This window comes from Salminus brasiliensis, chromosome 10, assembly GCF_030463535.1.
Source record: "Salminus brasiliensis chromosome 10, fSalBra1.hap2, whole genome shotgun sequence".
Taxonomy (NCBI): Eukaryota; Metazoa; Chordata; class Actinopteri; order Characiformes; family Bryconidae; genus Salminus; species Salminus brasiliensis.
The window spans coordinates 9,049,300-9,070,693 of record NC_132887.1 but is presented as its reverse complement, the minus strand read 5'-3'; the positions used below and the strand labels follow the sequence as shown (position 1 = coordinate 9,070,693).

The following is a 21,394-nucleotide window of genomic DNA, read 5'->3' as shown; positions in this document are numbered from 1 at the left end:
GAATGTCATAAACTAATCTACTAGCTCAACATTTTCACCCCTCTTTTGGTCTCTTTCACTATCGCTCACACACTCTCCAGCTCGCAGTAGCCTTTCTTTTACTCCATTCTTTCTTTGTTTTTCCATTTTTTTTCATCCTCCAGCAGGCCCAGGGCAGTGTGTGGGCGGTGGGGTCCTGTGGCATGCCAGGTGAATCCAATTAGCATCGGTGGGGCAAGGACAAGCACTGTGACGCACCGCCTCACTGCCTCTCAATCCAGGTGTTAAATTAGAGCATATGGAATTGGACCTATTCATTTTGAACGCTTGAGACTTTTAATGTATAGCAGAGGCCAAATACAAAGTAAAAGTCAATAATTAGGCTATCGAAATTAGTGAAAATAAATAAATAAATAAAAATATATAATGTTCTCATACCTAATATTCTTGTTTATTAAGCTTTATTTAAATTTTGCATAACTCCAAAAATCAGCTGAACAATCCTAAGCTAGCTGTTGGAACTGCTCTCAGGCATAGGCCCACACTAATGCTGTGAGAAAGACATCACAGAGGCTGTGGAGCTTTGTAGTGAAGTGGCAGAGCATCCAGCTAGAGTACGTAAAAATAATTCCCCGCAACCCCCCACAGGCAGCGACACCCCACCCGATCTCCCTGCTGCAGCCCCTCTCCACCGGTCCAAGTAGTAGTCATAAACCATGGCACACATCTGCTGCACAGTCAGGAGCCATGTTTTACTCTGTAAATGTACCAGATGGGGAATTAAAGAGGGGTTACAATGAAACTTTAAATGAAGGGGAGTGAGTAGATCAACCAGAGTAAAGCTACAGAAAGCAGTGAAAGGTTTCTAGGTACCTCATGAAAGCCTCCCACTTAAAAGGAAGACCACCTTGAGGTGGCAACACATGGGATGTATAATCTCATAAGTCTTTGTCAAACAATGTTCCTGAGCACAAACAAATACTGATGTTCTTACTGTATTCAGATGTTCACAATTAGGACAAGCAGCAGTGGCATTCTCTAGTCCGCATGAACTTTATTAACCCCTTTATGCAAAATAAAGGACTCGTTTAGCTTTTAACCCCTTAGGTTTATCATTCAGTTATAAATCCTAATGAAGAAATCATGACTTATGTGGTAACTATTTGATTTAGCATATCTTGTGGAGTCCCGCAGGATTCTATTATAGGGCCTTATTATGAAGCTGATGTTAAATATGACAGTAATGACAGAAGCTATGCATGAGTGTGTGCTTATACAGGGTCTAAAGAGTTAAGAAATAACTCGTATTTGTAACTAATGTGATCTCTAAAGGCTGTTAGCAAGTTTGCTGAGTCAATTTTTCCATGAAAAGTAAATGGAACTACAATCTAACAAGCAACTGAATAAGAATAGGATGAGAAACGTGGTGGATCTAATGTACTATGTTTAGTTCCTTTGACATGTTTGATGCTACATTTACATTTATAGCATTCAGCAGATGCTCTTCTCCATAGCGACTTACAGAAGTGCTTAGTTGTCCTCCAAATGATAAACATCCCTAGCTAGTGTGACTAGGCTAGAATCCAAAGACCTTAGATACAAAAGCTGCACAATACTCAACAGCTACATGCACTAATGAATGCATTCAGATACTTTAAGTTGTACCCATTGCTGACACCGATGTGCAAATGCACACAGAAACAGCTTGTCTAATCCCTGTAGAGAAGTACTGCCAATAGATTAGGTCTCTCTGGAACAGATCAACATGAACCTATTGGTACCATGCATAATGCTAGGTGTGGGCTAGAGGGGTGTAAAGCCCCCCAGTACTGAGCTGTGGAGCAGTGGAACAGTGTGCTCTGGAATGATGGTTGGTGCACCATTCAATTCCTTAGGGATAAGCTGGGAGTTGGGGATGAGGTGGGGTGGTGGCCATCCAAGACTTTTGTCATTGCTTTTGTCACTGAATACAATAAAATCCTCACAGCAATGCACTGAAATCTAGCAGAAAGCCCTCCTCCCTGGACAGTAGGCACAGCTACCAACAAAAGCTGGATAAACTTTTTTTAACTTCCCCTAATTTCATAAGGAACAATGATTAAGCAACTGTCCCTATACTTTTGTCCATATAGTGTACATACAATGCAGTACAATATATAAGCTTTAATATGTGCAAACATTCTGCTAATTTAAGTGCTCTTAAAGGAGGTCTCAGCTGTTCAGACACCAAGGGGAAGTTCCCTCCAGCATCTCAGTGCCAGGACAGTACAGTCTAGGTGTTTGTCTTTCATAGATCTTGAAGGATAGTGGGTCAAGACAAGCTGTACTTGCTACTGGTCAGGTTTTGATGCTACTCTAAGGCTTTTTTGTGTCACAACTACTACAGTATGTGGTTTAACAATGTAAAGACTAGAGTCTTACAGTATAGACACTGCTGTCAAAGCTATTAGAGGGCCAGCGTGAAAGACCAGACTGCAGGTTTATGGAGTAGTCTGAAGGTCTGTAACGTTTCTCCTCACCTGTCAGATCTCTGTCTCTGAAGGGATCCTCCATTTCAGATACCCGGGAACGAGCCGCACTGTCACACTCTGGCTTCTTATACCTGAGAGAAAGGAAGAGAAGGAGACAGAGACAGAGATTCAGCACTTCTGGAACAGTTTTGGGCCCACTGAGACAAAATGTCAAGTGTAAAATCCTGGAGTCAGGAAGATGGTGGGGGGGTGAAAGAGCCCAAGCCAAGGCCGTAAGGACACAGACCTGTAAATCTTGTTATACCAATTCTGACAAAGCAAGCTGAGGAGCTACGACTGTTTTAAAGCTGAAAAATAAACCCAGAGACCAAGAGACCAGCGCCTTTGCCTGGCTTTTTAAGAGATGCTGCAAAAAAGAACAGCTCTGCAGAACCTGGATTGCCTTAGTTTTACACTGTCATTAATGCCGACAGAGGGAGAGAGAAACAAATCATTTCCAAACACCTCTCTGGAAAGGAAAAAAAGGCAGGGGAAGTGAGAATGAGCATGTTTCTTGCGAACAATGCTGGTAATCACTTGTGCTGAAGCTTTGCCGGGGCATGTGAATTTCATCTCACAATTTGATCAGTGGGGTTGCTTTTATTTTCACTTTTAAAACATTGCTGCATTCCAAAAACGAGTGGTTGAGGCATGAGCATGCATTTCGTCTCACATCTGTGGTAATGAGAGAGCAAAGCTACAACCTCTAAAAGATCTGTCCATCAGCTCAAACTTTCAGCACCAGCGGCAGGGTGGGCTCCGTGCCTGAAGTCAAACTGCAAGCCTTTGTCTACATTTAAATTGCATAAACCTTTATTTTTTGAAGACACTTCAGGGAGAAGTTGTTCCAGCTAATCTTATGGGGAAAAGAGCAGTGTAATGTGCACCTCTACTCAAAAACTCCATTTATTAGATACCCTATAATGGACAAAAGTATTGGGACACCTTTTTGTTTTTGTTTCTTCCAAAATCAATAGTCTTAAAGAGAGTTTAACTGTCTAGGGAAGGCTTTTAGTGCTTTCTACTAGATCCTGGAGCATTGCTGTGAAGATCTGATTAACTGCATTCGGCAACAGGAGCATTAGTGAGGTCAGGATGTTGGATGATCACCATCACACTTCATTTCCAACTCCCCAACTCAGTATGCCAAAAGTATTGGATGGAGCTCCATCATCATCCCAGAGAACACAGTTCTTCCACTGCTCCACAGCTCAATGCTGGGGGCTTTACACCCCTCTAGCCCATGTCTGGGATTAGGTATAATGCCAAAAGGTTCATGTTGATCTGCTCCAGACAGCCCTATTCTTTTGCCAGTACTTCTCTACAGGGACTAGACAAGCTGTTTGTGTGTGCATTTGCGCGTCTGTGTCAACAAGGAGTGTATTTAATGTAGCTGAACGCATTCGCTACAAAGGGTGTCCACAAACATTCGGACACTCAAGTTTTCTGTCACTGTTCTGCCTTGCTGTACTCACCTAGCCGAGGTCCCAGGTATGGGCCGCCCTGTGTCCACCAGGACACACCAGCAGTAGCCAGTGGACTGGTGGCACTGGACAGGCTTGTACAGGCCCTGCGACCCACAATCCGGGATGAAGATGGCCTCTCTCGGGTTCTGTCGAGCCTCGTCCAGTGCACTCTGCCTCTCCTGATCACAAGAGGGAATTTTCTCTAGAACCAGAAGAAATGTAGTCAGTCCACAGAGTGCTTGAGGAGGCAAGTCCCAGAAAAAAAAAAAACACAACACAACAAAAAACCTCTCAGAAGTTACAAATCATGCGTACAGAGTCAGGAGTGATAAGCTGCTGAAAGGGGTGTTAAACGCAGCGGATCACACTGATCCTAATACATGTGTATTTACAATAGGGCTCCCATCCAAGATGTGATGACGTAATATGTGGCCATACATTCCTCATGGTCTACAAAACTGTTGCCTGGCCCATATTGAAAAAATTACAACTGCCAGATGAAATCCATTGTTGACACAAAGCGTTTGATGGAAAGTGGAAGTGCTTGTTTAAATTAGGACAGGCAGAAGCTCTGTGATGGAAACGCTCTCAGGAGGCGTCTCCAAACCCTGACACTTCACACAGGCCTCCGACTCCCCCTTATTTATTAACGCCACGGACACTCGAGAAATGTTCATTGAAATGTTTTAACGCCTTGTCTCATAAATCTCTATTTATGTTGAAATCCATTTAGCGCATCACTCACTTACCGTGCTGGGGCCAAGTACAACAGCGCCACATGCTGAAGCTAATCCAGCTAGCGCTGCGCTGAAGAGCTTTTTACCAGACCCTATTTCTCCTGTCCTTTTGAATCAAGTGTGTTTATAGAGCATTAAGCTACAACAACACCTTTTGTCCACCACTGTTTTCCCGCAATGCCCCCCCTCCCCCAATTCAAACTGTCAAACAGGTGGACCAATAAGACCATTGTAAACTTCAGTAGTATATTGCCATTGTCATGCAAAAACCCTGTATCTCTATTTTTGCTGTGTTTCACATTTTGAAATAATGTGAATAATAATAATAATCTGGCAGTTGTCAAAATTTCATGACAGATTTTTTTTCCACTGAAAGGTAAGAAGTTTTTTTCTTCCTTCTCCTGTACAGTTGCCATCTTGGAGATGTAAGGGTTCTGCATGACAGCACATTTAAATAAATATACACTCATAAACACGCATATACACACACACACACACACACACAAAGCATGCCCATCCTAGTTCATCTCATCGAATTCACAAATGCATGAACGCAGCAATTCCCAAATCCCTCCAAAATAACTCTAATCTAATGACACCAATCATGTCGTACTAGCTCACGTTACTCCCGGAGTTTGTGTTGTGGCTAGGAGAAGTTTTCGGATAAAGAGGGAGGGGTACGAGGCTGACTCTGGCCTCTGGGAGATTTAAATGGTAAAGCATGCCACGGTCCAGCCAAAGGCTGTAGAAGCCAAGGGTTGTCTGAGCCTCCAAATCAAAAGCATGATATCCAACCTCACTGGCTGTAACCAAATACTGTTGTTTTTGCTTTTGTGTCCTTTGCAAACAGTTCTGGTACAGGGACTGACAGCGTTGGCATGCTCTGGAACAAGGCCTGAGGCATTTTAAGCAGGACCTGGCTGGAAGGTACTGTGCATTTGTGTAGTCTGTGTGTGTGTGTGTGTGTGTGTGTGTGTGTGTGTGTGTGAGTTTGGGGCGGGAGGGGGGGACCTGTTTCCAGCAAGCGTTTGCCATCGGAGCGCCAGTATGAGTCAAAGCCTGTGCTTCGTGCTCAAGTGTTCTGAGCTGCTCTCGCTTCTGGCCAAGGCTCTTCACATCCAAATTATTTAGCAGTGTTTATTATAGTGGGGGTATACTGGCGCCAGGCAGCTGCGATTCCCAAAAGAAAATAGATTTTTTTCTTATACACAGAAATGAAAAAAAAAAAAATCCTGGACAGTTACAACTCAGTCTTCTCTGCTTCTTTTTTTCCCGGCAGTGTGCATGTGAAACTTTATCTCTGTCTATTCTCCCTCTGTACTTCATTTACTGCTTTACTTCATGCCACTGTGGTGCCAGAAAAGGAGATTCGGAAAGGATTTCAGCACAAAACTGCACAAACTAGAAAAGTGCATTTCCTAAAGCAAGCAGAAAGCTTGAACGTCTTAAGTGGTTCCCACTTCCACACAGTTGTTAGGCTGTTGCTACATGGTTTCCAGGGTATGTCAGATGGTTGCTAGGTGGATGTCATGGTATCCCAGGTGGTTGCTATGTTTCCTCTACATGTTTGCTATGTTTTTTTAATGTGGTTGCAATGGAATACAAGATGGTTGCTAAAGTGTTGCTAAGTGGTAACTATGTTATCCTAGGTGGATGCTATGCTGTTACTAAGTGGTTGTAAATTGGTTGCTATGGTATCCCATATGATTGTGTTGCAAGGTGGTTGCTATAGTATTTTAGGTGGTTGTTACAGTGTTACTAAGAGTATGCTAGGGTGGTTGCTAGGCAGTTTCTATGGTATCCCAAGTGGTTGGCTATATAACCGTGACATAAGAAGGTCACACAAACATTTTCATTCCTTTTGGTGAAAAAATCTTTACTATCTGTTGCTACCTGGAAACCGTTCATATGAATAAAAATCTGTTATAATACTGTTTTAATCACACAATCAGACCAAACAATCTGGAATTGGACCGGCATGAATAATTTACAAAATGGGGGCGTGATACACACAGAAATTCTAGTAGAAAAAAATAAATAAATAGAGAAAAAAACTAGACTACTAAGTCTAGGTGTAGACTAAGTAGTCTAAGTCTAAGTCTAAGTAACTAAGTGTATTTCCTCAAGGAAACACTGAATGGCTGTGCAGCTAAAGTACTTCCCATTCCATGCAGTTGCTATGGTGTTTCTACACGGTCACTATGGCCAGGTGGTTTCTATGGTCTTCCTGGCTGGGTGTTGCTATGATGTTGCCATATGGGTGCTAGGGGATTGTATTCTACAGAATAAGTGGTTGTTATGGGGTTGCTACCACCTAGTACCCACCTACCTATGTGGTGGTAAGTGGTTGTAAGGCAGTTTCTAGGTAGTTTCTTCATGGTTGCTATGATGTTCCAGGTGGTTGCTATGATGTCTCAGGTGGTTGCTCAGGTGTTACCCCATGTGGTTGGCTAACATTTGCTCCCCATTCATTCATATGGAAAAAATTGTGTTACCACACAGAAACCTTGCGTCCAATCAAAAAGCTGTATACAAGCCAGACTCGCGCAATCAGACCGAAGTGTCTGGAGCTGGAACAGTGTCGGTATCTTAAACACTGTGCCCAACGATAACAAGGAGGAGAAGGAGGCGGAGGACAGCTGAGGTGAGAACTTCGGCCTGGTGGTCTGTCTCTGCTGTTTACACTCCTTGACTTGATTAGTTGATATGAAGCGAGCTGTCGGTAAACCTTTCTGATTTCCTCCGAATCGCTGTAGAAAATCAGTGCCTCCTGTTCCTCATCTTGCCAACAACGGGCCAAGCAAAACAGCTCTGAAGTCTGAAGTGCTCAAACTTATCAATCCCCTGTAAACACAATGTTCTCTCTCTCTCTCTCTCTCTCTCTCTCTCTCACACTCACACACACACACACACACACATGCATGCCCTCAGTCATACAGAAAACAGCCTCCCGCTCCTCTACTGTCTGTCCAATCATTTTCAGCTGTGGTCACTCCGCTCTCGACCGTCTACGCTCTCTCTGTGGGCAGTTCAAGTCAGAGTCAGGACTAGGATAGTAGAGAAGGGGAATGAGGCACTTGAGGGCACATGTGTGTGTTAGTTTGTGTTAGTGTGTGTGTGTGTGTGTGTGTGTTAGTGTGTGATGTTTATTTCTTTTTTTTCTTCAGTTTCCTCTTTTGTAACATTCTCCATACACAGAAAAGGAGAACCCTGTTTGTATTCAGCACACATGATACGCTTTATTATATGTAATCAAACCCAAACGTCCTACCTTGAAAATCCCTGAATGAAGATGAACGCTGTAATGAGGCCTGTTTGCTCAATTTCCTAGTGTAGATGTACTGTGACCTACAGTTTACGTGTGTATGTATAACTAATTTGTGAGGATTCAAATAATGCTGTTTTTTTTTTTTTTCATTTCAACTTGTATGACTCTTCATCGTGAAATTGCTCACCCCCCTTAAATTGGAATAAAAAAATGTGCATAACTATATAAATCAAATGTAAAGTCATGTAAAGTGGTGTAAAGTTAACTCAGCTTAGTTTAGTCGGATGTAGTAGAGTTTCAAAAACATTAGTAAATGAGCTGCAGCTCAAATTGCTGAAGTATTGTGTAAGATGTTTAGTCTGTGTTCCTTCTCCTTAATGTGTTTACTGTTTATTCCCATCTGTAAGTTAAAACTTTGCATGAGCAGGGCCGTCCTATTTTCTAGCCTCTGACCATGGAGGCCTGGGGTGTCAATGGGACTCAAACTTATGATCTCCTGTCTACCGACATGCAGTGCCACTCTACAGCTGTAAATCCATGTATATACAGTAGCTGTGGCCAAGACAGAACGGAAATGTAAATTTACTCTTTCACTGATTCGTCCTCACCTCAGTGCATGACTATGCTTGTGACTGTTTATCTTCATGGACTTCATCATCTTTATGTTCCTTGATTCAGCATTGTTTTCCTGTTGTGCTTATTACTGCGCTATCCGGTGTCTACTAAAGAAGGATAGGTTCCCCTTTTGTTTTTCCTTGCCACTGTTGCCATCAGCCTGCTCAAAAGAGGCTCGGACCCGGATCTCTGTAAAGCTGCTTTGTGACAACATTTGCTGTGAAAAGCCTATAGATTAAGAGCGATGAGGGGAGAGAGTGCCGTCTAGCCATCCGGAGAGAGCATGGTCAACTGTACTCTCTCAGACTCCGGCTGCTGATGGCAAAGCAACATGGCTCGGGATTGGAACTTGCAGTGTTATGCAGTGTAATTACTCAGCTCTAGAGTGACCCTACGGTCTAACTGCTGCAAGATCATAAGTTCAAATCCTAGCAAGGCCTCAGCTGCCCATTGGCACAAAGCCTCCCAGTCTGGGGATGTCATGTTATAAGGAAGTTCCAAAAAGCAGTAAATTAAAACATGAAAATAAACAGTAAATTGAAGGGGAGGAGACTAAACACAGACTAAACATACTAATTACATTACTAATGTTTTTGAGGCTCAACTCAGTATGCATTCTTGACTAAACTGAGATGCAGACATAAAATATGAGATAGGAGACGTTTTGACTAAACTACGTTGAGTTAACTCCAAAAATCAGTTAGTTTATCATTTTAAATTGATCTAACAATGTCCAAGCTTGGCAAATGGCTAAACTCTAAGGACCCATATTTAGTTTACTTCAATTCCTTACTCTTTTTACTCATTTTACTCAGTTTCATAATAGTTATTAGTTATTAAGTAACCTCTAGTAATTGCTCATTAATATGTCCTACGAGTAATAACTGAATACCTCTAGTTTAAGCCATAAAAACGAGCAACGGTGTCAAAGTGGGAATCGCCACATGGCCCTGGGCTTTGGAGCATAAAAAAGATCCTTAACTCATTAGCCTCTGACCCAAAGCTACCCATACATTCCCAAACTGAGAGCTGATGGTTTACTGTCGCTGTCCTCCCAGGACATTAGATGCTAATTAGAAGCAGGAGGAGGCTCTAAAGGATCCCAAACAGCTGTCAGTACAAATCAGTCCCTGACTGGTTTCTGCTGAACAAAATGCCCACTGTCAAATCATTGTTTTCGCTCATGTTTTTGTGGCGGAGTGTGGAATAAACATCTCAGCTTTCTCTCCACCTACTAGAGCCATAAACACACACACAGAGATACCACTGTCATGTCTCAGGACAAAAAGTCTTTTCACATGCTACTGGAATTACACAGACATACATACATAAATCGCATGCATATAGTATGCACACACACACACACACACATATACAGAAAGAACATGTGCGCTTGCACACACACACACACATGCACATGTGTCTCTGCTCTCAATCATGAAACCCACACATCTCCAGCGCTCCTATAATTCAATCCTCTCTCCTACACTTTCCTTGCTCATGCATGAAACTCCCCCAGCTCTGCAGAGCTGACTAGGCATGCCCAGAGGGTGCCATATTCATGCGAAGGAAAAGGCAAGCGAGACACAGAGGGCCAAACAAATTACACCGAAGAGAGCAGCGCGAGTGACGGACGCCTTAATCCGAGCGGAGTTAGGTTTCACACTCCTGGACTTGTTTTCTGGTGGAGCAAAAACATTGCGCAATCAGCATCACTTGAACGCACTGGCATGGATGCGGTTATAAGGATGCTTTGAAACACGTCTATAGGAGCAGCGCCACTTGTCTGCCAGCATGTCAGCACTAAGCCTGATCTGCACACACATGCTTTATTCATCGCTGATGTTGGCAATGTGAGTTAAAGGGTGCATTTCAGTGAACCCTTGCTAGCTAAGTATCGCATCCAAATACTACTTAAAAATCATGCATTAACTCACATGACTACAAACACATCACACCAACAAAATTACTGTCACAATTACGGCTTAACAATTGTACATTCAGGACAACTTAACCCCTCAAACAGCCTATGGTCTGCCGGTGGGCCGAAGGTGTTATTACAAACATCTATTACCAGAAAATAGCCCCAACGGTTTCTACAGAAGTCCCCGTAATTAAGTAATACGCCTTAGTGTGTAATAAGCCTTGGAGTATTAAGGGGTTAACTCACTTTTTTACTTCTGCATCTCGGTTTGCTCAACAATACCCATTCTTTTGTAGATGTTTTGGATGTATCTCCCTCGGTTTGTGTACTGTTTACTCCCATTTGCAGGTTAGGACCTCCTATAAGATGTCCCCAGACTGAGAGGCTTCTGACAATAGACTGCTGGGATTCCTTGCTGGGATTTGAACTTATAATCTCCCCACCACACATGTAGGCAGAGATATGAAATTGTACTACCTAAAACAACGTGGTTGTTGGTTTTCACAGCAGTGGCAGAGTGGCGCAACTGCCAAAAGACAAGCAGCCCATAAGTTCAAATCTTGTCAAAACGACAGCCCACCATTCTCAGGACACTGCACGTGATAGGGAGAGTTCTAACCTGCAGATGGGAATAAACAGTGAAGAAATTGGACGAAGAAACACAGACCAAACATCTTACACACTACTCCTTCAGCTCATTTACTAATGTTGTTCAGTCAGACCAGATCTATATGTATTATTGACCAAATTGAGACGGAGAGGTAAAAATGTGAGTGGGGAGAACTTTTGACTGAGTTAACTCAAAAACACTTAGCAATGTTAAGTTGGCCTGGCTTTATATTTGTGTTACATTGCCTAGCTTTCCTTTACTGATATTAAAACCAAAGAAACTTTCTATTTCTATTACCAAAGAAGAGCCCCACCAGTTTGTACAGAAGTCCTTTAAGTCACTGTGTAATAGACATTAGTGTGTAATTAGCCTTTCTGCATTGAGTGGGTTAATTATGTTCATCTTAAAGCCACTGACAGTACTTTTTTGTTCATCCAGCAAGACTGCCAATACTATCAGCTATTCACAATACCACAGTCAATCGGCTTCTGCTTAGTCTACGGCATATTTGGTTCATGAAACTTTATTCGAAAAAATATATAATATTTTATTATTTTTTTAATTCTCATTTTTTGGGGTTTAGATTTTTCGACATGATGAGGATGATGACGTATTATCTCCTACCTGGCCTTCTGCTGCTAGAGCTGTTCTGCTTGTTCTCTTTGTAAACCAGCTGCTTGATCCACAGTGTAGGGGCAGTGATCTCTGTGACACAGGAGCGGCAGAAGAGAGCAATTAATGTTTGGTACTCAAAAGGATATTTGAGAGAATAAGCAGCACTTGGCAAAAACACAGATTATGCAAATGTATAGCATTGTAATTGCACTGTAAAAAATGAGAAGACAGGTCACCTTACACCTGTAAAGTACCTGATTAGAGAGTGTGTTTCTGTCGAGTTAACTGAATTTAGTTTAGTAAAAAGTTCTTCTAACTCACATTTTCAGTTCTGCAACTCAGTTTGGTCAACAATACGTACTGAGTTCAGCTCAAAAACAGTAATTGAGCTGCAGCTGAACTGATTTAGTAATGTTATTAATCTGTGTCAACATCCCCTCCTATCAGGGGGATGTGGGGGATAGGGGGACTATAGCTTCCCTATTCTCAAGACTCCTGACAATGGAGGGCTGTGGTGCTGATGGGATTTGAACTTATGACCCCCTCATTCTTGACCAGCAGACAGTTAGACAGTTGTGCCACTTTAGAGCTGTGAAACCATGCATATATCTGTGTCTGAGAAAGAACAGAACAGTACATTTACTCAGAACTGTGTTTTTTGTAGTGTAGTTTTACAGCTGAAGAGTGACACAACGGTCTAACTGCTGCTCATCAAGTGTAGGAAGATTACCAGGTCAAATCCCAGCAGGGGCTCAGTGCTCTTTTGTCAGGAGCCTCACAGTTTGTGAACATGTGATAAAGGGAAGTCCATGTTTTCAAGCTGGCTTAACTCAAAATGATCATAAATGTGAGTTGGGAGAACCTTTGTATATAAAGGGTTGAGTTAAATTATAAAACACAATGAAATTCAGATACTTTAACTCTTTACGTTGGCACGTTTTTCACAGTTGTAGGTAGACGAACTTTGATGGTAGACAGACTTACCATCACCTTCAGGCACAACGGGGGTCTCCATGGTCGGCGTGGGTTTGGAGCCATCATCTGGATTGAGGGTCAGAAAGAAACGGAAAGAGACTACCATTATTGAGGTTAATACAATCTACTCTCCAGAACTGTTGAATGGTTGGGATTTGCACATGGCCCGGCCAAGAGCACAGAAATCAGACAGAGGTAAAGAGGAGGAGGTGCAGAAAGAGAGAATATACAGATGAGAAGATACACAGGAGATTTAACACAAGTCTACACCTTTCTCACACGCTCCTCACACCTCACACACTCACTCAAACACACACATACACACAACTGAGCATACAAACAAGCCGACTGTGAGATCTGTATAGCCAGTGAAGTCGGCACTAAATCTTTGTATGTATATTCAGTATTTGATTAAAGCCTATAGCAAATGTACTGAATCATGGCTGTAGTGTCCTACAGTACTTACCCAGACATGTGGCATTGCATTCGGCCCTCTCTCCTTTTGGGCTCCATCGAGCACATGCAAGCCCTGGCAAGGGAGCGGCCATGCTAATGCCAAGATCAGGTGGTATAGGAGGTTGGGTCACAGAATATCATTACTTATAATGTATTTATGGAAACGGTCACTCAAACAGGCCACTCCATATAGAGTGAATAATAAATAAATAAATATGACATTTTTTACCAGTCTTTACCAAAAGGCAGTGACAGTAGATCTAACAGTCTTTCATGTAGTCAGGACCTATCAGCAGTTCTAAATGCCATTACACACGCCTTAATAAAGTCGTTTTCACATATGCACTTAGGAATAATATCACAGAAGAGTCAGGTCCAGACATTTTCTGCAGTTACCCTTTCACACATCTAGAGTATGGCCGGTGTCTGATGTGTTCTCACTACATTAAATGCTCTGCATGGTTTAGGCAAGAAGCAGCCCCTCTGTAGTGTGTACATGGGGTACAGTCTGACCGGCTTTATGCACACATGGGCTCACTCGGACATTACCCGGACTTTGTACCGGGGGCTAACAGGATACAGCTCCTCCGGAATGGTAATGTCCAGAAACATTCTGGGTTACTGTGAATGTCTAAAAAAAGGTCTTATGTCAACTAGTTTGCGCTGTAGTCATAGTACAGTACCTTAGTTTCTCTGACCGGACCATCATAATGTGTTACTCAATGCTGACAAAAACTCTTTAGCTGTCTTTAGCAGCTAGAAATATGATTGTTCATGTAAAAACCTACAGCAGCTGCTTAACAAATCAAATTTACAGTTTTCTCCTTACCCTAAACATAGTCCACCAGCCAAGGCTTGTTTGGATGTCTGAAGTTCGCTTCTTTATTTCTGCACTGGAGCAACAAGGCTAATGTAGCTAACCACTAATAGAAGCTTATAACCTCCAATTAGCGTTGTGCAAACTGCATTCTGTAACAGTAAAACACTTGCATCAAACCACTGTGAGTTGTTAAGTAATCTGAAATAGTCTTGTTTATGTGGTGTCTGGCACGGTATGACCAAACTGTTATTTTGTCCATTTTGTAGATAACATACAGTGTCATACAGTGTTCCTTGACACAGTTTGAGGCGAGTGTGATGATTAAGGCCTACAGGTTAAATTAAGCTAACTGGTGGTTACACACCTTCATGACTGGTTAGCTACTTTAGCCTTACAGCTCTAGAGGAAACTAAAGAAGTCATGGTTGAACTTAGCACACTCCGAAAATACTCTAAGCTCCCACTACCCACTCAAACGCAAACAGAGTCTCCGGTCTCGGCCAAGTTCAAATATTGATTAAAAACTAGCATGTCTAGCAGACAGATTTGGGTGAGGAACAATAGTGGAAACTCCAATGTTAATTCCCTTTAAAAAAAAAATACAAATTTAAGAGATAAATATAAACACTCAGCTCTGCCTTCTTGGAATACTGTGAGCAGATCATAGAGGTAAATTATTATTTTTTTTAATTAATTTTTTACTTGGCGTCTTTGGGTGTAGCTCATTTTGAATTAACCCACCAGAATATGTAAAAAGATTAATAAAACTTGGCTGCAAGCGGTTAAAGGTGCTGTATATGATTTCAATCCAATACACTTTGTGTAAAAATCTACAAATGTCTTCTCGTGGTTCGCTGGCTTTCCAGGGGCGATCGTGCTTGTGAACAGGCAAAGAGGAGGAGAGGGGCGCTGGGAAAGACACATGTAAACATTGGTGAGGCGTTTGGACGGTGGCAAGACGTCCAACCTTTGAAAGGCCTGAAAAGCGATAAGGCTTTTCAATTGTTGTCGCTGTTTCAGAAATAGGTCAGTGTTGTTTGGCCCTGCTTGCGAATGTTTGTGAAAGATAATCACAACTGGTTTGCTTCGCAGCAGCAGTTGTAGCAATAGGTTGCTAACCCACAATGTGCATGAATTTGGGAGGCAGAGCTTCTGAAGGAGCACTGAAGGGAGGGGTGTGTTTGCTTTGCTGTTGAGTTCAGCAAACCTCTCCAGAATCATATACAGCACCTTTAAATAGTGGTTAAGGCTTGATCTTCAGTGATGGCTGTGGAGTTGACAAAGGTGGTCTTAGCTAGAACTAAAATGATCCACAAGCATTTTCCTGCCCATCGTGGCAGTGTACTTCAGTTTAGGGTGCTTGACTTGCTGGTGCAACGTTGTCTCTGCTGTCTGGTTGTAAGCTATTTATGTGGCCTTCAATAGGGCATAGGTTGCGTCTGCTTAAGGGAAGATGTTGCAGTGCTGATGGCTGTACTTGTAGTTTTGGATTTGGTGGAATAAGACTGTGCTGAGGTCAATAATAGACTATAGCTCAATGCCACAACATTGCAGGATATGGTGTGTTTGTAAAATGTATAAAACTGTTTACCCCCCAAAATATGATTTTAGCATAGATGTTTAGGCCTTGGATGAATGACCATTTTTGGGGAAATTGTGTAATTCTGATTCCCTAAACTATGACTTTAAACCTTAATATATTATTTAATAACTCATGAGAATAAAAAACAATAAGCGGGTCCTTAGAGCTGAAGGGGTTAACAAACCTAACCGGAGTAGCTGGGCAAGATCAGGCTGAGAACAGAAAGTGCCGCATCATCACTGCGCGCCTGGCTGGTAGTGACACTAACATCTGTTTAACGAGCGCTGAGCCACAGCCTGGCTTTGCAAGAACAGCATAATGTAGGCAAAGTGTAACACGATCTGAAAAACGAGAGCCAGAGCCAAACCCTCAGTGAACCCCCACCCCAACACACAGGCACCCCCATCTGCCCCCATGGAGTAAACCTCTGGCCACACTCGCACCCCGCTACACTGCCCCTGGGGCCCGTAAACGACAACCTGGCTTTCCAGAGTTAAGGGCTGAAAGGCTGCATCCCTGCTGCCATCGCTGTTAACGTCTGTATTAGTGGTTTGAGATTTCACTGCTGTGGTGGGGACCGGGGCGGCACTGGCGGTTGTGGCAGAGAAAGGGGAAGGCCTGCAGATCCCAGCCTTTGATCAGGGCTAAGTCCTCACATTGGCTGTAAAACCGAACAACTGGAATATGTTTTCATTGTTTATGGCCCCAAGAAGCCAAGCACCTACTTACAGAAACTCAAGCCTGGAGTCAAGCTTTGACACAAATAAGCTGCTCTTGTCAAATAGGAACAGCGCAGCGAGTTGGATAAATTAATGTGACAGGATAAAAGAAAAAAGGCCCCCTTTTTCCTGCTAGATCACAGCCTGCAGTAAATGCTGGGAAATTGGTACATTGGGGAAAAAAAGGCATCCATTAACGTTCCTGCTCAGTGACTCTCCAGTTTAACTTCCCAGTGTTTCTGTTACTAATACATCAAACCAATTACATTTGTAGACACACACACACACACACACACACACACACACACATACACAGACACACACATGGGGACATGCATCATACACTCAAATGCACATGCACACACACACACATATACAGTACTTGCATGCACATATGCATGCATGGACACAGCAGCACACACAACATACAGGCATGCAGGCAGACACACGCACAAGTACACACATAAAGGCATGCATGCATATGGGCCCAACTGATATATTCATTGGCCGACACTGAGGTCCCACAGACTAGGTGTTGCACTGATAATTACTGGAAGGGCTATGAGTGTTACTTTAAAGGGGCCCTAGAATGCCAAACAGTTTTTTTCCCTGGAATCACTTAATAATGGAAGTTCAGTACACGGGAGTGACATTTTGTGAACCTTAAACACTGCTGTGTCTTCAGTCAAAAAAGAGCTGAGTAAAAACAAGAGCTGTAAAACAGGCCAATTCCAATACTGGCCTCTAAAAATTGGTCTATGTACACATCCAGCTGCCAAAAGAGAAGAGAACCAATTCTTCCAATTTGCTAATGCCAATTAACCTACCCATTTGTAGCTCCCCCCACTAGCAAGGCTTTTGGAGGGTAAGGACTAATGCATGTCTCCTCCAACACATGTGAGGCCAGCTACTACCTCTTTTACAACTGTTGCCAATGCAGCATCGCCAGGCAGCTGAAAGCTTGGAGGAAATTCCATGCTCTGAGGAAAACGCCAGGTCCTCCACCGCACCAGCTAACAGACGTCTGTACTGGCCAACTTCGCTTAAGAGTGATGAGGGGAGAGAGAGCTCCATCTACCGGCTCAGAGAGAGCACAGCCAATTGTGCTCTCTCAGACTCCAGTTGCTTATGGCAAAGCAACATGGCTCAGGAATCGAACCATAGTGGTAGCTCATTACACTGCTGAGCCACTCGGAGACCTCAGATGTGACTTTTAACATAGTGGAACCAAGTCTGATGCATCTTTTGCCTTCTGTGCTCTGTAAACAGGGCTAAGAACTCTACCGCTCAAATTGTGAATAGGCCACGGTCAAATGCAATGGCTATTCTGGAAGAACATGGAAGCAAGGCTAAAAAAGATAAAAGCTAATGCTGGCCAAGTGGGTTTAGCACCATTCAGAGAGGGGTGGCTGCAGGTATGCAGGCTGTGGAGTAAGCGTGTGTTAGCTGGATGCTAGGATAAAGGCTAAAATGACCACGCCCTTGCTTCAGCTAGCTAACTATGCAAACTGAACACTGAGAGGACCAGAGAGGACAGCAACACTATCTGATAAGATTCTGGAATAGTTACAAAAAGTTATTGTTAAAAGCTTTGCTATGCTATGTTATGCTAGACCATTGCAGTAATGTAAAGCAGCCGTTGCTTTTTTATGAGCCCTAGGTAAAAGGAAATTCAGCAGGTTTCATTCTCAAGCAAAATAACAGGGTGGTAAATAGGCTGGTAAAACATTTAAACTGTATTTTTCATAAATGCATTATTTGGCACAATTTAAAAATGGAAGAGGAAACAGACTGTTTTCTAAACAGTGGACATATAACTGGTAAAACTATGTGCATTGGGTGGGATGCAAATACATCTTTGTCTCTTTTTCCTTTTTCTGAGGGAGCTGTGTTCACATAGCAAAGACAACTTTCTATTTTGGAAAAGTGAGAGCAGGCGAGTTTTTGCACAGGATAGCACTTGGATATCTGTAGCTGAAATGAGTTGGGATTCCCAAATGGGCCTCAATGTTACAGCCCACCTTCTAGTCCCCATGTGCACTGTTCAACCCAGATGGGGCCCATGCTTAACCCCTCATGGTCCCATCAGTGACCCTGGTGAGCATCCATATGTGGGGACTACTTAGAACCTGAGGACAAAAACTTTCTGGTTGCCAGCTGGGCTGGATAGACGGGCCCTTTATGGCCATGTTAGCTGGCACATGAAACAAACAGAGGTTGTTTGTTAAGCTTCCTGGAACTCCAGGTCAGCCTGGTTGTTGTTGTGTCCATTAAGGAGAGAAAAGGGCAATGATGATGCACTTCTACCATCTTAAAAATCATCTTTAGTACGTGACTAGGATTATAATGCATTTCTTCAGTAGTCTACAGATTGTTTGTTTTTTGTCACACTCAGTTCTCAATTCTGTTTTCTACAGAATTCTGATTACTGACTCAGCTTATGTTGTAGAAGTGTGAGAAAAAGCCTACAAGTATTCACCAAAGCACCACAACACGTGGTAATTACCATAATTACCATTATGGCAAAAATACCAATACTATGCAAATAATACCAATATCAATACCATGTAAAACCTAATGTTTACCAAAAGAAAGCTTTACCATAGAGCAATAAAACAGTCTATAAAGACATCTGATTAATAATTAATTGACAAAAAGCAAAACAGCCTGTATTCACACTTCAAATCCTCGCAAATAATTCAATAGTGGATCCTGAATAATATAGAATAGATCTCAATTCATTCACTGATTATTATGAATAATTCCTGGTTGTAACTAAATTCATAGTGGATACTGAATAATCCATAGTAGTTCCTGACAGTAGATGTAGTAGATTCATTTATAGGTGTTAATTAATATAGTAATTACTGTAGTTACTATAGTAGTTACATAATAGTTACTCAACAATTTATAGAGGACCTTAAACAATCATAGTAGTTACATAATAATTAATGGTAGACACTGAATAACTCAGAGCAGTTACTGAATAATGCATAGTAGTTATTGAATAATTCATAATAGTTACTGGATAATTTGTAGTACTTACTGAATAAATCATAGTGGATACTGAATAAATTATTGAAGATTCTAGAAAGCTTTGGAAATTGTTTTCTCACAGAGGACAACTAACAATCAAATCATTCAGAGCAAAAAAAAATGGTTCTATTGATAGTATGAATAGAAAATAAATCATATTCCTGTTAGTCTCTTAACATGTGTCAGTCACAAAAATCTAAATATTGGTCAAGCCCTAAAGCACACACATACTGCACAGGCATGCACTTACATACACATGCACACATACACCATCTACAAATAACATAGAGACACATAGAGACACATATACACACACATACACGATCCCATACGGTACATTCTCACACACCCACACACATCAAGGTAATACACAACACACGCTCTGCGGATCTCAACTCACCTTTTCTGCCAGAGCTAGGGGGTCCTGGAGGTTTATCAGTAACTGAACCTTTAGAAAGAGAGGTCAGGAAGACAGGTTTTATAAAGCTTCTCAAAGGCAAGATGTCCATGGATTAGGGAAACAGAGGTATGGATTAGAAAAGTCCCACAATTGTACAGTTTTGCTTTGTGAAGAAACATGCACACATTCTAGTGTAGTCAGGAAGATTGTGAGGATTTGAAGGTTGTCTGAAACTTGCCACAGATGATACAACAAGCAGGCTGCGATTACAATGTAATGACGTCCGACATGGAAAATTGATAAAAAGGAAAATTGTCATGCATAACATTTGCACTAAACTAACACTAAATGACTCCAATTCCACCAGACGTCTCACTAGCTAGAACATATTACTCGCCTTCTTATTTATTGGTGAATCAGAGTTGGGAGACAGTAATGCACTCTATCATTGGGATGTTGGACACCTGTCACTTATTCAGGTAAAAGTAGCCAATTCATTTTATGTGTCGTTTAATCGGTTAAGAAACACAACACGGAGGAAAACACACTGAGCACACACAGTTAAGTTATAGTATTTACAGATACTATGTACAAGGCCAGCAGTCAGTGGACGGGGATCCAGGTACGTGCAAACATTCAGGTTGGCATGCATGAATACACCAAATTAGACAGTTACACCAATTAGAATGGGAGGGAGAGAGGAATTTGAATGAAAGGTGATCTGGAAGGAAATTTACTACCTGTCAATCCACTTGTCCCAGCATGAGTTCCCATAAATTCACGGAAGTTTCCTGTAAATGTTTGTAAGATATTTAACTTTTGGCATGATTCATTTCTTTCTTTTTCTGTGACAGGTGTCCATCATTTGAATAACGTCTGGATTCATTCATTTTTTAAACTCTAAAGGCCCGTATTCACACTTCAAATCCTCGCAAATAATTCAATAGTGGATCCTGAATAATATAGAATAGATCTCGATTCATTCATTGATTATTATGAATCATTCCTAGTTGTAACTAAATTCATAGTGGATACTGAATAAACATAGTAGTTCCTGAATTATTCAAATTGGTTACAGAAAAATCCATAGTAGTAAATTAATAATTTACAGAAGATGTAGTAGATTCATTCATAGGCGGTTAAACAGTAATTTTAATAGTAATTACATAATAATTAATGGTAGACACTGAATGACTCATAGCAGTTACCAAATAATGCATAGTAGTTACTGAATAATTCATAGTGGATACTGAATAATTCATAGTGGATACTGAATAATTCATAGTAGTTACTGAATAATCCATAGTGGATACTGAATAATTTATAGTGGGTACTGAATAATTTATAGTGGATAGTGAATAATTTATAGTGGATACTGAATAATCCATAGTGGATACTAAAAATGTTAAAGTGGATACTGAATGATTTATAGTAGTTACTGAGTAATTTATAGTAGTTACTGAATAATTCATAGTGGATACTGAATAATCCATAGTGGATCCTGAAAAATTATAGTAGTTACTGAATAATTTATAGTAGTTACTGAATAATTCATAGTGGATGTTGAATAAAACTTAAAAAATAAACCTAGAGTTTACGGAGTTAAGGATCACTAAGAAAGAATCTAACAGAGTGAAATATTAGAGTCTAGTTTAAGCTGAAGATGAAGTCATGAAATACAAT

The 21,394-nt window shown here is 41.6% G+C and overlaps 1 protein-coding gene across 6 annotated transcripts in view; it reads right to left on the bottom strand.

The window, feature by feature from the left end:
- Nucleotides 1–21,394, bottom strand: part of smoc1 (SPARC related modular calcium binding 1) — a 63,019-nt gene that overhangs the window by 16,367 nt on the left and 25,258 nt on the right. For 3 of the 6 annotated variants that reach the window (XM_072689124.1, XM_072689126.1, XM_072689125.1), the window contains exons 6-11: nucleotides 20,452–20,502; nucleotides 19,712–19,759; nucleotides 12,709–12,798; nucleotides 11,734–11,814; nucleotides 3,965–4,157; nucleotides 2,499–2,581 (exon numbers count right to left, since the gene is read on the bottom strand). In XM_072689124.1, coding sequence (XP_072545225.1) covers nucleotides 2,499–2,581; nucleotides 3,965–4,157; nucleotides 11,734–11,814; nucleotides 12,709–12,798; nucleotides 19,712–19,759; nucleotides 20,452–20,502 — 546 coding nt within the window. The remainder of the gene's footprint in view (nucleotides 1–2,498; nucleotides 2,582–3,964; nucleotides 4,158–11,733; nucleotides 11,815–12,708; nucleotides 12,799–19,711; nucleotides 19,760–20,451; nucleotides 20,503–21,394) is intronic. The other 3 variants (XM_072689127.1, XM_072689128.1, XM_072689129.1) reach the window with 3 other exon arrangements.